At 33.4% G+C, this 17736-nt stretch overlaps 1 protein-coding gene across 2 annotated transcripts; it reads right to left on the bottom strand.

The window, feature by feature from the left end:
- Positions 1-1694: 1694 nt before the first annotated feature.
- Positions 1695-4919, bottom strand: LOC116116957 (nudix hydrolase 14, chloroplastic-like). Of its 2 annotated transcripts, none has more exons than XM_031402991.1 (7): positions 4636-4919; positions 4460-4565; positions 3909-3986; positions 3564-3656; positions 3307-3399; positions 2739-2837; positions 1695-1816 (listed from the first exon to the last, which is right to left on the bottom strand). In XM_031402991.1, the coding sequence occupies exons 1-7, from the start codon at positions 4869-4871 to the stop codon at positions 1793-1795; spliced, it is 729 nt and encodes a 242-aa protein (XP_031258851.1). In that variant the 5' UTR covers positions 4872-4919; the 3' UTR covers positions 1695-1792. The 2 variants fall into 2 exon arrangements, with proteins under 2 accessions (XP_031258851.1, XP_031258853.1); XM_031402993.1 differs by having other exon boundaries at positions 3307-3416; positions 3593-3656.
- Positions 4920-17736: the final 12817 nt, after the last annotated feature.

Below are 17736 nucleotides of genomic sequence, written 5' to 3'. Positions count from 1 at the left end.
CTAGATTGTCCGAAGCATAGCTTTTAAGGAAATTAGAGTTTTGCTCAAAGCAGGGTCACCCAAAATCTTCACGACTCTGTCTCCTAGCTTGAACTTCATCACCTGTGTTTTCCAATCAACTGTTGTCTCCCCCAAAGTTTCCAACCACACAACACCCAGAACCACATCCGCACTATTCATCTCAAATGGGAAAAAATTTTGTATAATCGAAATTCGTTGGATATTCAACTGTACCTCCCTACATTCTCCCTCACACCTCACTTGATAACCGTCACCCACTCACACCCCGAAGGTCTGCGTCTGCATACTGGTAATCCCAACTTCTCGGTCACACCTTTGTTAATAAAATTGTGCGATGCTCCACTGTCAATCAACACTATCACTTCAGCCCCTCTGATTTTACCCTTTTACCTTCATAGTTTTTGGACCCGAAATACCACCAAACCTTTACCTTCATAGTTTTTGGACCCGAAATACCACCAAACTAATCGAGAGCTCCGCGTCATTTGGTAGCAGTTCATCTACGGGTTCAATCGGCTCCCCCCCACCATCGTTTGTCTCGTCGTGAATCTCTTCCTCATCAATCAAAATGACGTGGAACTGCTTGTCCCCACACCGATGGCCTGGAAAAAATTTAGTGTCACACCGGAAACAAACCCCACGCGCTTTCTTCCTCTGAATCTCAAGTTCTGTCATTTGTTTGAAAGGAAATTCTCTCCTGAAAACTGAATTGCTTGGTGGGCGTTGGACGGAGCTGCTGCTGCTGCCACGTTGACTGTCGATCGGAGTAACATGGCTGTGTCGTTCGTTCCAATTCCGCCCTGTCTATGCAGAGAAATTTGGATTTTGGGTTGAGTTTGAATTCACGTTACCTGAAGGCACCATCAGGTTAGATGTGTGTGAAAATTTTGACCCATTTTCTTGCTGCCCCAAGTTCTTACCCGGTCCACCACTATAAGCCCAAGTCATCCTATTAATTCCACTACTCATTCCAGGCCTTACACCCTTGCTTAACCCATTTTTTAATTCTTCCAAGGCCCAATTTTTCTCTTCTATCTTCTAGGCCAATTCAATTAGCTGAATTAGGGAAGTGGGCTGGCCCAATCTGACTTCAGCTTTTATCTCTGGTTTGAGTCCATTTAAGAAAGTAGCCTATAGCAAGTCTTCCTTCTCATCTCTCAATGGCGCAGATAGAGCTTCAAATTTGCGACGGTAGTCTTCCACGGACCCAGTCTGCCAAATTCCCATCAGTGCCTCATACAGACCACCCTCTTGGGAACCACCGAACCGATAGAGCAGGGAGAGTTTAAACGCCGGCCAAGATGTGAATGGAGCATGGATTTCCATCCATTGAAACCAGTTTATCGCGTCTCCCTCCATACACACAGCCACCGTGTTCAACCTTTCCTCCTCTGCCACATGATACACATTGAAGTATCGCTCGATTCTAAACAACCACTTGTAAGGATCCTCATCGGCGAATACTGGCATCTCGATTTTCTGGCCAGCATATTCTGGTCGACCTTGACCAGATGTTGTGTTTTCGTCGTTCGTATTTGTGTTAGGGTCCCCATTCTCCTCTTCCATGATTGAATTAGGATTCGCCGGGGTTTCTGTCGAACCACCCCTTTCAGCTCTTCTAGCTTCTTCCTCATCCTTGCGTCTAATCCAAGCTTGGATTTCCAGCAAACAATCTCTCATCGTTCCCATGTCTTTCTCCACAACATCTAATCTGTTTTCCATCCTTGCTCCAACCATTCCCCAATCGTCACTACGCTCTGATACCAACTTGTTAGAACCCTTCTTTTATCTCCATCTGCAGAAAACACTCATGCACTAAAATTTCCAGAATTCACAATCACTGCCACAACACACAAGCATACTCAACCAAACATTCTGTAATTCCTCTGTATTACTATTAATATTCAGCAAGTACCAGTACAATCTCACAAGATACTCCAAGTAAAAGCAGAAAAATGAATAGTGAATGACAATAAACAGATTAACCAAAGAACAAATTAAAGAAAAGAAATCACTAAGGACAACCAGTTGGCTTCGAGGGCCAGTACCTCCCCAACCCAATTCCCCTTTACTTTTTCAATCCCACAAATGTTCTCTGTCAACCCTTTTTACGCACAACTCTCACTCTAACAGAATTATTCTAAACCCAATCCAAGGATGCCACCTGTCCCATGCTTATTGCATAGAAAAAGTGCCATTTTATCCTCTATTCCCTCTCTTATTCCTTCTGCTGAAGACGTGCACCAGCGGGGTCTCATCACCTTCCAACAAACTCACGAAATTGATAAATCATCATTTCATACAAACAACCTAAATTTTAACGTTCTTTATTGTTTTGTACAAACAGCCTCATAGATTTATCTCCTTATATCAATTTACCACCTTCCAACAAAATTGATGTATATCAATAGCCTCAAACTTTCATCAAATAATTCTATAATCTTAGTTACTCATAGAACCACCATTCCTCAGTGCCAAACTGAAACTAACAATGACAGATTTCATACTATTTAAACTCAACTTAATACTTGTGTAGTGAGAATGAAAGATGGAAATTCTATAACTTGCTAGCTCATAAAACCAAACAATCTCCAACACAAATGTTAGACCCCCTACTTAAACTTTAATTAGCACAAGTGTTTACCTCCAAAAAATGAAAAAAAAAAAAAAAAAAAAAAAAAAGTACTATAAAAAGATAAAAGAAATAAAGAACACACCGGAGAAGGAAAAACTCTGCCTCCTGTAGATGGATCCAGGAAGGCAGTGAGGTCAACCATGTCTTCTACATTTAAGTTAATGCCAATCTCTTCTTCAACCTGAAAACATGTCAAATGTTAATCATATGCTACGAACATTGAAATCTGATTAATTAATTCAAAGACTATAAAAACTCACCATTTTCAGTCAATTAGTATGGTCAATAGATTAAACTGGAATGCCAAAACAATTAATTAGGCATTTCCACAATTAAAACTTGATGAAGAAAGATGGATATCACAGATTCTTTACAGAAAGGATGAGTAGCCAGTTTAAGCCAAGGCATCAAGTGATGGACATTGATGGTTGAATGTGAAAGAGCATATCAATAAATACAGAGACGAAGTCCAAAATGACAATCTAGCAGCAGCTAAAATTGAAATTGGAATGAAAAATGAAGATGTTGCTAAATTGTTTTTTGAAGCATAAACATGCACCCAAACAATGAATCCCCAAACATTTTCATGCACTCAAACAAATAATGCATTTATGCTCAGATAGAGATTGAGAGTAGAGACAGACAGAAACCTCACGAACTGCTGTGCCAACAAAATTACCCTTGTCATCATCCAGCATCCCAGCAGGCAATTCCAAAATTAGACGCCCAGTGGGAACCCTAACCTTAGACACACATGGCACTGTATCAAGAATTAAATGAAGCAGCAGTATAAAAGCAGACATCTTTTTTACTCAAATTTTTAACTATTTGTATAATGCTTGATTAGTTATTCCAAAAATTCAAGCATAATAAGAGCACATGAATACAAAAAATACAAAAATATTACCTGTTCAGTAAGAATAGCATAAGTCTCACCTTCTGAGTCCAAAAGAATCAGCACTGCTACAGCTGGTCCTCGTGCGAATACTATACCTGGAACCTAAGCATTTATTAGCTCACTGAATATAGGAACTACAATTTTAGCAGGAAGACTACCACAAGCTTGAGAATGGGTTATACAGTCAATAGGGCACACAAAGCCACTACTTTACAAAGCTCAAGAGAACCTAAACTAAGGAACGTACATAGTACATTTATGAGACAATTAATTAAGTGTTATCAAACATGATCCAAGTAAGTAGATTGTAATGGTTATTTACTCATAAGATTACACACGGAGATGATTAGACACCTTTTTTCCTGTCTCCTTATTGAAAATATCCGCCTTAAATTTCAGAAAACCAATGCGCTTCGCAAACATATCCACTCCCTGCCACCAACAAGATGTCAATTTGAGAACTTACCCTTCAATCAAGTTTATTATCATTTTTCTTCCAATCAAAGTAGAAAGAAACTTTCAAATTGCGTTTGACAATTTAAGCGAAATGATATGTCAATATTGATTTCTCATTTTTAATCTAAAAATTAAAAAACAAAATCAATGATCTACAGAGAAATATGACGATTTTATAGCCACCAACAAGTCTTTTTCATGCTTTCATCCATCTATTTCCCTAAATTCTTTTCTCACTTAACTATCCAAACAAAAGAAATTTCAAAACGTATCTCCACTTTACTTCAATTTTTCCCAAATTTAAATCTTTGACAATGAGACTTATTATGCATTCCCGTTTCACAAAATGACCCGACAAACGAAAACTTCGTTTTAACCACCAAAATTGAAAATTTTAACAAAATGTGCTAAAAGTACATTCATCAGATTAAAAAAAAAAAAGAAAAAACCTGAATGAGAACTTGTTTTAGAAGCATATCACCACTGGCTAAAATCCCAGTTTGGCCTTGCAAGTTCTTCAACCATTGATTCAACAAACTTGACTCTACAGCACTCCTGCAAAACCCACCAGATATATAAATAAAAATCTATATAAGAATTCTGTCTATGAATTTATGTGACTCACCTGAACTCGGCTTCAGAGAGGCCAGGGGCAGCGACAACGTGGACGGGTTGGCTGAGTTGACACGGGAGAACGATGGAATGAGTCAAAGGGGAAGGTGATGAGTTGGAGGACATGTTGGAACACAGTGTCCGTCTTGTTCTTGTTGAAGCTATTCTGTGAGTGTGAATAGCGCAGAGGAGAGTGAGTGAAGGCGAAACGACAAGTCGTTTGGGGATTGTGAAGATGAGCTGAGACATGGAGACTTCAGGGCATCTCCAACCCAGCCCTAAGCGCCACGCCACTGGTGTGGCATAGCGCCACTATTATTTTTTTTATTTTTTTTATTTTGTTAAGTTAATTTGAATATTAAATTTTACATCAAAAATCACACCAAATTTAATTATTTATATTTAATTTAATTTGATTATTATTTATAATATTAAATTTATAATAATTATATAATTTAAAAAATTATGAAAAATTAAAAATAAAACTTTATTCAATATAAATATTAAACTACAATAACTTAAAATAAAAATTAACACTAATTTAAAAACATTAGATCAAAAAGTTTGAATGAATAACACATCTTTTTGAGCTTGAATAAATAATATATCTTTTGAAATAAGCTATAAATCTAAAAATATCAGATTTCAAAATTTTCTTGTTCGACATAAACAAATCAAGGATACAGAGGCTCACCATGCTCTTCGAAATGCATTAAGTGATCATTTGTAGGAAGAAAATACTAATTCGGAAAATTAAATTACTATAAATATGAAATTTTACCTTTGTGTTGTTATTGTTTTTTTTTTTTTTTTGGTATCATTTTATATTAGATGTAATATTTTTCTATATTAAATGTAATGTTTATTTGATTAAATAAATGCTTAATTTTATTAAATTAGTATAATTTTTAAAATAATTATTATTTAATAAAAATATCATTCTCAATATTTAATTAATATATACAAAAATAATGAGTGAAATAGATTAATTGTTGATTATTACAATAAAAGAAAAAGAAAAAGAATATTTTAAAGAATATTTTAAGGAATATTCTTTTTAGTGTGATATTTGGTATAGTGGGTTGGAGATGGAATAGTATTTTACACCAAAATTTGCATCAATTTGGTGCAATGGGTTAGAGATGGTTTCCGAAAGATGGCTCCGATGGCGTGATGGGTGACATGTGTCCTGTTTAATGTTTATTTTTTTTTTTAAAAAATAAAACAAAAGCATGAATTAAAAAAAGAGTGGTTATATTTAGGACAGTTCAAATCTGGATATTTGATCCGAATGACCCTATTTCTGATTCGATCCAGATTTCAGATCAGAAAATATCCTAATTTGAATCCGATCCGAAATATGTGGATATCCGGTTTTCTGGATATCCAATTTTTCAGATCGGATAATTGGATATCTGAAATCGATCCGAATTTTAGAAAATGTTTATTAAAAATTTAAAATCAAATAATTCTTCTAATAAAATTGAAATTACAATGCATGATTATCAACAAATTAATCCACAAGTTGTTTAATGCCAACTTAACACAAAATCTATTACCCAAATTACAATTACAAATTTAATAAAAAGACAAACAAAACAACCAACTTAATACTAATACATTTTTTTTATCTTCATGCCAACTTCATCACACCAACTTCACTATATTTCCTTCCTGGACTGAATTGCGGGCAGGGTTCTTCATTCTCAAGTTAAAGCTTGCCTTTATGCTTCCAACCTGCAATTTACAAAAATACAAACTTTAAGTCTAGAATTTATGCTTCTTTAATTATTCATCCCTAAAATTTAATTTAGCCTACTAATAAAAAGACAACATTATGTTAGCAACCTCTAAAATGTCCAACCAATGTTAATAGATCTAAAACAACAAGTATATAATCAAAAAATTCATACTCATATATAAACACTTCTATTTTTCCAATCAAACAAACTAGCCCCACCAATTGGCTAGATTTTCCCACTTCAACAATCAACACATTACACAATATAACATCAAATAACTAGAAGGCAATCAACAACATTAACATAAAAACATTCTTTATTCAACATATATAATTAAATTGTATTTGGGGAAAAAAATCCTATTCTTGGTAAATGTAACGCCCAGCATAGAGGTACATGATTTAATTTATGTTTTTATAGCCCTTAGTTAATTTTTGTTAAAGTGATTTTAAGAGAATATGAAGAAAATGCCTTAAACTTGCATTAAGGATAAAATGGTTTTTTCACTCAAAATTAGTTGAAAAAGTGGGGAGTGAAAAGAGATAGAATTTCATAGAGAATGCATTAAAAATGAGAGCATTATGGTAATTGACTAACGGACATAGATGGAATTTCTAAGAAAGAGTAAGGGCAAAATGGGAAAGTGTGTTTATAAACTAAAGTGTTAAGGGTTTGAAACCCTTATTTTCTTCATTCCACCGCCACACTCCTCCCCCGTTTTCTCTCAAATTTTCATTCAATCCTCCAAGGATTTTGGGGGCTTTTGAGTGGTTTTTCATAGGGTTTTGATTTTAGGCTTCAAGAGGTAAGGATTCTTGCTCTTTATCTATGTTTTATTTGTGTAAAAGTTGAGTTCTTATAGAGTTTATGCTTAGGGTTAAGAGAAGATTTGAATCCAACAAGAGTAGAGAGCTTAGTAGAGACTACTCAAGCATAAGGTAAGTAAATTCCACTCAAAATCCAACTCAAGTTAAAGTTTAAGAAAATCAAGTGAGTAGAGATTTCTTTTAAATATGCATATGTTATGATTATTGAGAAATTGAGATGAGATGGATGATTAGTTATGCTTGTTGTTGGATATACTTGAATATGAGGAGTGTATGTGATGGTTTGATGATGGGTTGAAAATGGAAGAATTGGAGAAACTTTTGGGCGTGTTTTTGCCGTGTAGGTATGGTGATGTTACAAGAGAGTTTTTCTCTCAATTTGGATGGTTTAAGAAACAAATAGAATGATAATTACATTAGGATTTGTTTATGCACAAGTATTGTTTGATGAAATGCCTAAGAGAAGTATGAGTTAAGTAGAAACCTTAATTTTATGCAACACTGCATATGTGCATTTCATAAACGCATTTAAGTAAGAAATTTTAAGCATGAACCATCTATATGCATATAATTGTTTATGTGTAGAAACTTAAGAAAGAATAAAGAATAAAGAATAAAGAATAAAGAATAAAGAATAAAGAAAGAAAGAATAAAACATTTTAAGAATAAAGAGAATGAAAGAATAAGCATTAAAGAATTAAAGAAAGAAAAAGTGTTAAAGAATAGAAAAGAACAGGTTGGTGTGATGGGGAACCGTGAGTGTTAAGAAGAAATTCCCACATACACGTCACCTTAATTGAGTGGCATAAGAAGAAGAAGAATTGTACGACCTGTAAGAGTGTATGTGGATGAGGGTTGTACCGAGAAGAATTCTTACATGCACGTCACCTTACTTGAGTGGCCTAAGAAGAAAGAAGAATTTGTATGGTCCGCAAGAGTGCATGTAGATGAGGACTTTACTCACTCACACGACCAAGGTTCTGAATCCATACATCAACCGAGTTGGATTGGCAAATAATAAGAAAAGAAAAGAAAGAATAAGAAAGAATGAGAAAGCTTGACAAGCAAAGAAAAGAAAAGAAAAGAAAAGAAACAAGAAAGAAAAGAGAAGCTTGGGCAAGCAAGACAATAAGAGAAAAGAAAAGCATAGAAAGAAAAAGAAAAGAATAGAGAAGAAAAGAATAGAAAAGAAAAGAAATAGAAAAGAAATAGAAAGAAGAAATAAAATGCATTTTTATGCATTATTGCATATGCATTTCATTTATGCATATTCCCATGAATTTTCTTATGGTTAGAAAGAATAGAAGAGTAGCAAGAAGAGAAAGAATAGAAAGAGTAAGAAAGAAAGAACAGAAAGAAAGAAAGAAACAGAGAGAATTAGAAAGAAAGAAAAGAACAGTGAGAATTAGAAACAGAGAAAGAAAGAAGAAGAGAATTAAGTAAGGAAAGAATCAAAGAAGAAGAAAAGTTAAGGGATTTACTTACTGAGCATTTTTATGCTCACCCCGTTGTTTTTTCATGTTTTTGTAGGAAATAGGTGAGCAGCGGTCGGAAGGACATCGACAAGCGAAGAGAATTGGCATTACTGTCTACTGTTGCTAAGTTTTTGTACTTGTTATTTTGATATATATAAAGAATTATATTTTGTATGTAAAGAAAAATTTGGGCCCAACTATTTTCATATGCTAATTATATATGTTTTCATAGTATATGTTAGAAAATATACTATTAGAAAGAAGTCATTACAGTAAAACTAATTAAACAATAAAAATCAATATTCTACCTTTTGGGGGGCTACACCAATATAAGATGACATAGAAATGGTCTTAGTCAACAATCATCTGGATGAACACGAGAATTTTCTAGTGCCAAAGATGAAATCCCTACAAAAAGTTGGACAAAAACATAATATGAGTAATGATACCAAATATATTCAACACGAAAGATATAAGTTATAACTAAATATTAATTATTTGAAAATAAAGCAAAAGTTTTATTTGAATCAATTTCTGATAATTCATCCAAGCTCTTCTCATTGATGAACGGTGCACGCGTAGCCCGAATCCAATCTTGTGCACAAATAAGAGCCTCCACCGACTTAGGAGTAAGAGAACTACGAAATGAATCTAATATACGACCCCCAGTACTAAAAGCTGACTCCGATGCAACAGTAGAAACATGCATAGCCAAAACATCTCGTGCCATCAAAGAGAGAATTTGATATCTTGATGAATTCATCTTCCACCAAGTCAAGATATCAAAGTTCTCGTCTTCATCATCTTCACATTCTTCCTTTAAATATTTTTCTAACTCAGATTTAGGCTCCAAAGCATGTTATCCAACCTTTTGCTCTTTAAACATAGCCTTCATAGCGACTTGAAGAGCAACATTTGCATCAGTCAAATCAATATTTCTTGCAAGTTTAGTTTGCTGACTTGATTGCGCACTGGGAGAAGCCTTAGCCAAACTATATTCCTCAAATAGAGCAAACAAAGTGTCATGCACTTTTGTTTTCAGTTTACCAGCTTTATCATCATCAAATCATACGACTTATCAATAGCCCAATATACATATTCTAACTTTTTGCTGGGATCCAATACCACTGCAATGAATAACAGTATATTGATATTATCAACATTTCCCTAATATTTTTCATGTTTTCCTCTCATTTTTGCTGTCATCAAACGTAAGCTCGAATCATTACTTGTACACCATGTCAAAATCTTCAAGCCAATGTCGTTTATCTTCTCCATGTATACATTAGCGATAACATAAAGGGAACCTGACACATGTAGAGTTGCATCATAAAAAACTTTCAAAAAAGGCAATAAGTATCGAGCATATTCCCAATCAGTAGGCGTAGGCAAACCCTTGACCTTTCCTCGCTAGTAAGCTCTTCTCTATACTTATTATCTTGGATTTCCAACAAGTCAAATGCTTTCTGAAATTTTAAAGCGACATCCAACATCAAGTAAGTGGAGTTCCACCTTGTTTCTACATCAAGAACTAAAAGACTTTTTGTTTCAATTTTTTCTTGCTCCACACACTCCTTAAACCTATGTTATCTCGTTGGAGAGGACCTCACATATCTCACCGCAGAACGGATTCTAAATATTGAGTCATCCATATCTTTTAACCCCACTTTAATAGTTAGACTCAATAAATGTGCACATCTCATGTGAAGAAAGAAACCATTCAACACATTTCCATTCCAACGTTCTAACCGATGTTTAAGATAAGTTATTCCAACATCATTAGAACTTGCATTGTCAACCGTCGCGGTGAACACCTTAGAAATACCCCAATCAATCAAACATCTTTCAATTGACTTTCCAATAATTAAACCTTTATGGCTAGTAATCGGACAAAAGTTTAAAATTCTTTTGTTCATTTTCCAATCATCATCAATAAAGTGAGCCGTAAGACACATGTAATTAAGGTTTTGACAAGATGTCCACGTATCAGTGGTTAGACAAACACTATGAGAGTATTTACTAAAATAATTTTTTAACTTTTGTCTCTCATCAATATAAATGTTCGAACAATCCTTAGCCACAGTAGTACGAGAGGGAACTTGACACCTCGGTTGTGCTACATTCATCATGTATCAGAACCCCTCATGCGTCACATGCCTAAGCGGTAACTCATCAATAATTATCATTTTAGCTACAGCCTATCTAATCATATCTTGATCAAATTTCCAAGTCATAAGTGAATGGGGTGTGGTGGTGGAAGTAGGTGCAACACCACTAGAGAAGTCACCTGAGTGTTGTTGAAAAACTAAGGTTTTTTGTCTCTTGTCCACTAAATTGAAAGGGTATTTATAACACTGGTTTAAGTGATTACGTAGAACAGTAGTAGCATTTTTCTTGCACAACCAAGACTAGCCCCACAATAATTACATGAAGCTGTCATTTTCTCCCTATTCTCACAATCATTTTTAGTGAAATGGTCCCACACATCAGAAGCATTCTTCCTAGTACTACCAGTAGTACAACTTACACATTTAGATGCTCGTGGTGGTGGTGGTAGTGTTCCTGGTGGAGACATGACATTTTTAGGAGTAGGATTCACATTGCCACTTGTCACCGGTGTCGACGTATGAACGACATTTGAAGTCCCACAAGTAGTACTAGTATTTTCACTGGTAGATGACATCTACAATACCAATACAAAAGAATATATCAATTAAAACATTTGAAATAAATAATTAACAAGTAAAAACAGCCAAAATTAAGTGAACTGCCCAAAATAAAGTGAAATAATGCAATCATGCCTTTATTTGTGAAAATTCCTTCATTTTAACTTCAATTGTGATGTAATGTAATTGAAATTTTAAATTAGACTTTGTAATATCCGAGTTATTATCTCTAATTATTTTTTAGGTAATTTGTATATCCTTAAATTTTGTCCACACCAATACAACAATACTTACAGAGCTGAAATTCTTGTCATAAAACAATCTATCCAATTATACAGGTTTTTCCAAATAAGAAAGCGATATTTTACCAAATGTCTACTCTCTTTTATCACTAAATCCCATTTTATTTTTAAGTGATACTTACATGATTTAGATGAATCTTCTAAGATTATCATTATGATATCAATAAATTGAATGCACCATAAAGATATAATTAGCACATTCTCAAATTAGTATACACAAAATAAATGTATATTAGGGTAAGGTTGTGTATGATTATAGATTATGGCCATAACTTTGAAAATTAATTTTCACCATTAAAATCAAGGTTAAACCTTGAATAATTAGTAGAAAACCAAGGAATAGTAGGAAACAAGAGATGTTAAGGAAAAAGCTACAATATTATTTTCACAATCAGTAGACAGAAATAGCCAATATACAAGCCTTAGATCCTAAAGTTTATGATCTAAAATAATAGCTGTAATTATCTAGATACAAAATACAAAATACAAAACAATAGTCTATCTTATACAGCTACTAAAGATACAATATGAGAAAACTAGGAGACTTGATTTCTCAACATAATTAAAATATTAAATTAACATTGCACAGCCACAATCAATGATAACAAAAATTAAATGGCGGGTAAGGGGATGTTGCTTTCTTTTCTTGGATGCATACCTTCCTTCTTTACTGTTAGACATTTTTGTTCTTATTAATTCAATAATTCTACAACTGAAAGCCTCCTCGCAAACCATCCTGGACCACTCATCTAACCAAACTTTAGGCCAATTATTTTAATTTCTAAAAATAAAAAAAAATAAAATGAATGAATGAACTAATAATCAAATAGTTCCACTATCAAAACACTAAATAAGGGGGATAAATTTAATCAAACTTTAGCCTTTGGTAATAGTTAATGCTACAGAGGTTCAAGAGGTCAAAATTAGATCCAAAGCAGCGCAAATTTGTCATATACTACACCAATATATTTATATTGACAATCCTGGAAAACCCCCCAAAAATATTACATCATTACAATGGTCAATGAATACTAACCCTTACTGATATGGCAAAAAGAGGAGTGGCTCAATGCAGGAAAATGCCAAAATGGTTGCTGTGAAAAAAGAGAGAGAAGAGAATTGAATTAGTCCAAAAATCAGAGACAAAAAATTGTAGTAGAGAATCCAATTTGAAGACTTAGCCATAAAAAATTAGAAATTGGAAAACCCTAGATTGTCTTTCATCATTTTACCTTATATATGTCTAGCACTTGAACCTAACCAGCAAACCTGCGTATAGAGAGTCCAATTCGGCGGCAACCACAACTGTTGAGAAATGGAAAGAGTGAGATTGTGCTGGATTGATGGTTGGTGATAAGAGAGTGAAGAGATTGTGAGTTGTGGCTTGGGTGAGATTTTAGCCTTATAGGGTAGAGTTAAAACTTAAAAGCAAAATGTAAAGGGAAGTTAAAATGACGTCGTTTTGTTTAAAAATGTAAAATCTGGATCGGATACGGATACGGATATCCGGTTGTTTAGAATGGCTAATCCGTATCGATCCGGATATTCAGATTTTTAAATTATTACTATCCGAATCCGATCCGAATTTTCGGATATCCAATTTTTTCGGATCGGATCATATTTTGAATTTCGGATAATTTTGCATAGCCCTAGTTATATTGACTCTATTAAGAAAAGAGTAATACTACGAACACCGAAATTTTACACCGAATTTTTGTACCGAAGGACATGGCAACCAGTCAGACGCGACCATGCTGTAGTCTTTCGTGAATGAACTGTCGTCCAACATTTATGGACGCCCGCCAATATTTAATGGACTCACGTTCATATTATATGGACGAGTGTCCATTTACTATGGACGGGCGTCCATCCAAAAAATTTTAAAAGAAAAATGATGGATGCCTGTCCATCTTATATAGACGGGTGTCTAGTATAGACGGGTGTCTATTTACTATGGACGGGCGTCCATATAAGATGGACGCCCATCCAAAAAAATTTAAAAGCAAAATAATGGGCATCTGTGATTATTGGACGGGCGTCCGTAATTATTGGACGACCATTCACCTATAATGGACACCCATCCATGAGAAAATAACAATGGACTCTCATTCATATAATATGGACAGGAGTCCATTCACTATGGATGGGCGTTCACCTAGAATGGACACCTGTCCATTGTTTAAAATAAAAAATTTTAAAACAACCCTTTTAGATGGACGTCTATCCATTGTTTGATTTAAAATTTTTTACAACATTTGAGTCTCAATCCAAAAAGTAAATGTCTCGATCTTCATTAAATTTTTGTATATATTCAAGGTAATTGGACAAGTGTCATAAGAATAAGGCATTAAATTTTTGTTTATATTCAAAGTAATTGGACAAGTGTCATAAGAATAAGGCACTAACTCAATTAGGATTCACAATTAATGCATTAAATAAATTTAAAATTTAAAATTTGTTAATATTAAAAGATTGATGCCTATGGACGGTCGTCCTCATAAGAGGATGGGCATCCATAAACAATTTAGACTAATTTTTTTTTAGTTTAAACTATAAACGAGCGTTCATTCTAGGTGGACGACCATCCATATAATATGGACGGGAGTCCATTTCAAATGAATGGCCATCCAATAACAATGGACAGTCTTCCATATTTGATGGACAGTCGTTCATTCGCGGAATATTTGTTAATGTGATACATGGCTCGTCTGATTCAGTGGACACGTTGTTCGATGTAAAAATTTGGTGCAAAGCGTCGGAGTCTGTAGCATTTTTCTTAAGAAAATAAAGAAGTACCAATTTTTTTATTAAGAAAATAAAAAAGTTTTTTCTTTTTTTCAAAAGTAATCTCTCTCTCTCTCTCTCTCTCTCTTTATAATATATATAAAGCTGAATACCTGTGCGGGTTGTTCGCCAGGTGGCATGTTTTGAAACTTATAGAATTGTTCCATTTTGACACATAAGATTTGTGGTTGTTATGTGGTTGAATTTTATTGGTGATGTTGTAGAAGATATTAATTGCTGAATTGGTATTTCAAATCCAAAGGTAAAAGCATTCCTAAAATTGGTTTATTTTGGAGGTCTAGGATTGCTCTCTCTTGCCACGTTGGATGTGTGGTTTAATGAGATATTCTTAACTCTAAGATTCATGAATACCCTTGCTGGTTGTTCTTCATGAATACCCATGCAAATTGTTCGCCATGTGACACATTTTGGAAGATTTAGAATTGCTCAATTTTGACACATTAGACAGTCAAATTGCTTTGTCTTGACACATTAGGTTGGTATTTATTGTGTCATCTATAATTAATATTTAATAATAATAGTAATACAGGTGCATTGCATTGGCATTCCAAAAATGTGAATTAATAACAAGTATATAGGTGTATTGGATTGCTATTACTTATTGCATTGTATTGACATTGAAAAACTGTCTTCATATTGAATTCGTATTTAATTACGTTGGTATTTGGAAAGTCTAAATAAGGGGTTATAAAAGGGGTGCATGTTTAGTTGTGGATCATCGTAATTTGTTAATTGATGTCAACAATACATCTGGTCTTTTATTAATTGTTTATAGCTCATATTAGTTTGAGTCAATAATATGTCTGTTCTTTATTTTATTTATTTATTTATGTTTTTGTTGTTGTTTACAAGTCAAAGATCATGAATCAGCACAGAATAAAGGCACGATGTATGATTGACACTGTCAGATGAGTTGTTATTTTGATTTGTGCTTCTGAACTACAAGTATATCTTCTAACAATTTTAATGTGAAACTGTAAGTATGTCTCCTATCTATTTTAACAGTTATTGTTAGATTGAATGATTGTTTTTGTTCGGTCAATTTATTTATTTGATTAATTGTATTCCTTCTGAACGGTCAATCTGTTCCTTGATAATTTTAATATGAAGATTAATTAACTTTTGTTGTTGCCGTTTCTAGGTACCAATTTTTATACGAATGGATAATTGTTTATTAACGATGTTGACATGAAGATCGATTACGTTTTATTGTGTTTATTTCAAGGAGATGAGGATATACGTTTGTTATTTCATTTGTGGAGTCATTTTTACGTTGAGTCCATTTTGCCGATCAACTGGCATGAGATGTCAATCTGTTGATTCTGTTGATTTCGTTTTCAGGTACAGGGAAAAAAGTTGACGTGTTCATAAAATGGTCAACGTGTTCTGTATCAAGTTGTGTTTAGTAAGTCTTTGGTGAGGTTATTGATTTGGTATGTCTGTGGTTGCAATTGAACTGTGTGAAGTACATGAAATAACATGAATCAATCGGCTTACAGTTTCAGCTGAACAGTGAGTATTTGTTGTTGGTATATTCATACTATGGGCAATTAGTTTTTTCCTGTATTGTTGACGCTGAGCAACATTAAACGTTGATAGTTTGTGTTTTGTTAAAATATTTTTTTACTGTTTTTTCTATCATGCTATCTATTTGTTCCAACGATATGTGAGTATTTGTTTTGTGACTTAATGTTTTATGTTAACAAGGCTTGTATGAGTACTATTTTTGCTGGCTCTATTTTTAGGTGACACAATCGGTCCTCAACTATTATCGATTTGTGCTACTTGGTGCACCGTTGTCACAAAGTAGCATTATCCAATAGTAGTTGAGGTTCGATTTTGTGATTTATGAACGAAATCTTATTGTATCGGACTTGGTCATTGTGGATGTCAACGATTCGCCTAAGTCAACGGGAAAGTCCACGACATAATATTTGGTTATGCTGGTTCAGTGTTGCTGGATTGTGATAGTTGCTTTTGTGCAAGTTATTTTAACTGCATGAACATTTGCGGTTTGAAATTTAATGATGTAAAGGTTTTTTGGTTGTATTCAATATAAGGTGATTTTGAGATATTCAACCGTGTCCCAATCATCTATGTATTTATTAATACTCAGGCATATATCAAAGGTGTGCTTTCTAGATCATGATATTTTATGGGAATGAATTATAACAACAAATCTATTTTTTTACACAAATTATAAATGCAATTAATTACACATGGTTATGGTTTGGCAATGCAATGTAGACCTCGATGATACCTGCATCTGTTGAAATTTCAAGCATTCTTAAATGATGGATGAATTATATATCAGTGTTTGCCTTATTACCATTCTATAGCCAAATTGATGGTTTGATAGTGAAGTTATCGACCACAACAGGCTTTGAGGAATCATAATTATGGACGATGGTTAGGCAATGAATTCCATACAATTTGTTAGACAATTTTTTAAAGGTGCCTAACTATAATATTAATGAAAAATTGAAATGGCTCAAAGTCTCTTTCAGTTGAAAATTTTAGTATCAGTATATAAACGATAAAGTTTATGATTTGTATTGTAATAAATCATTTGCTGTAAGATATATATTTATCCAAAATTGGTACGTACAATGTACTGTTATGTGATACTTTCAATGTGATATTAGTATTAATGGTCAGGATATTAGAATTTTGGTTTAATTATGGGTTAATGTAATTTCTTTTTTATTGATGTGTTCGATATTGCGATGATGCATGTTTGGTATTCTGATATTTAGTTTAATGTGATACTTTCAATGTGATATTAGTATTAATGGTCAGGATATGAGAATTTGGGTTTAATTATGGGTTAGTGTACTTTCTTATTGATTGATGTGTTCGGTATTACGATGATGTTTGGTATTCCAATATTTAATGTAATGTGATACTTTCAATGTGATATTAGTATGAATGGTCAATATACTTTTTTTTTTTGATCGACGTGTTCAGTATTACGATGATGTTTGGTTTTCTGATATTTAATGTGGTTCTTAATATTGTGTTTTTATTAAAGTGTTAATAAAATAGGTGGTATTGTTTATAACACATAATAGTATAAGTTTGTGTCATATGCGATTTAAATAAGAATTACAGCTGTCTACATAAACAATTAGAATTTAATTTTGTTATTATTGTTTTGTTGTTTATTAAGTGTTATTGAAGTTGATGCAATTTTGTGGATATATATTTATCTGAAAGAAATCGATACATTGTATTTGCTATGTATTATTGTTAACGTGAAATTAATGAGAATTGTGAAGAGTGTTTATCTGAATGTGA

The sequence above is a fragment of the Pistacia vera genome, unplaced genomic scaffold (genome assembly GCF_008641045.1).
Source record: "Pistacia vera cultivar Batoury unplaced genomic scaffold, PisVer_v2 Contig790, whole genome shotgun sequence".
NCBI lineage: Eukaryota > Viridiplantae > Streptophyta > Magnoliopsida > Sapindales > Anacardiaceae > Pistacia > Pistacia vera.
The sequence above is the reverse complement of the archived record's forward strand: the minus strand, read 5'-3'. Positions and strand labels throughout refer to the sequence as shown.

Excerpts from the sequence above, each read along its gene's own strand:
- LOC116116957 (XM_031402991.1), bottom strand. The coding sequence starts at position 4,871 with ATGTCTCAGCTCATCTTCACAATCCCCAAACGACTTGTCGTTTCGCCT. Across the intron at positions 4,566-4,635 it reads CTCTCTGAAGCCGAGTTCAG|GAGTGCTGTAGAGTCAAGTT; the intron begins GTGAGTCACATA and ends TGGGTTTTGCAG. Across the intron at positions 3,657-3,908 it reads ATAAGGAGACAGGAAAAAAG|GTTCCAGGTATAGTATTCGC; the intron begins GTGTCTAATCAT and ends ATAAATGCTTAG.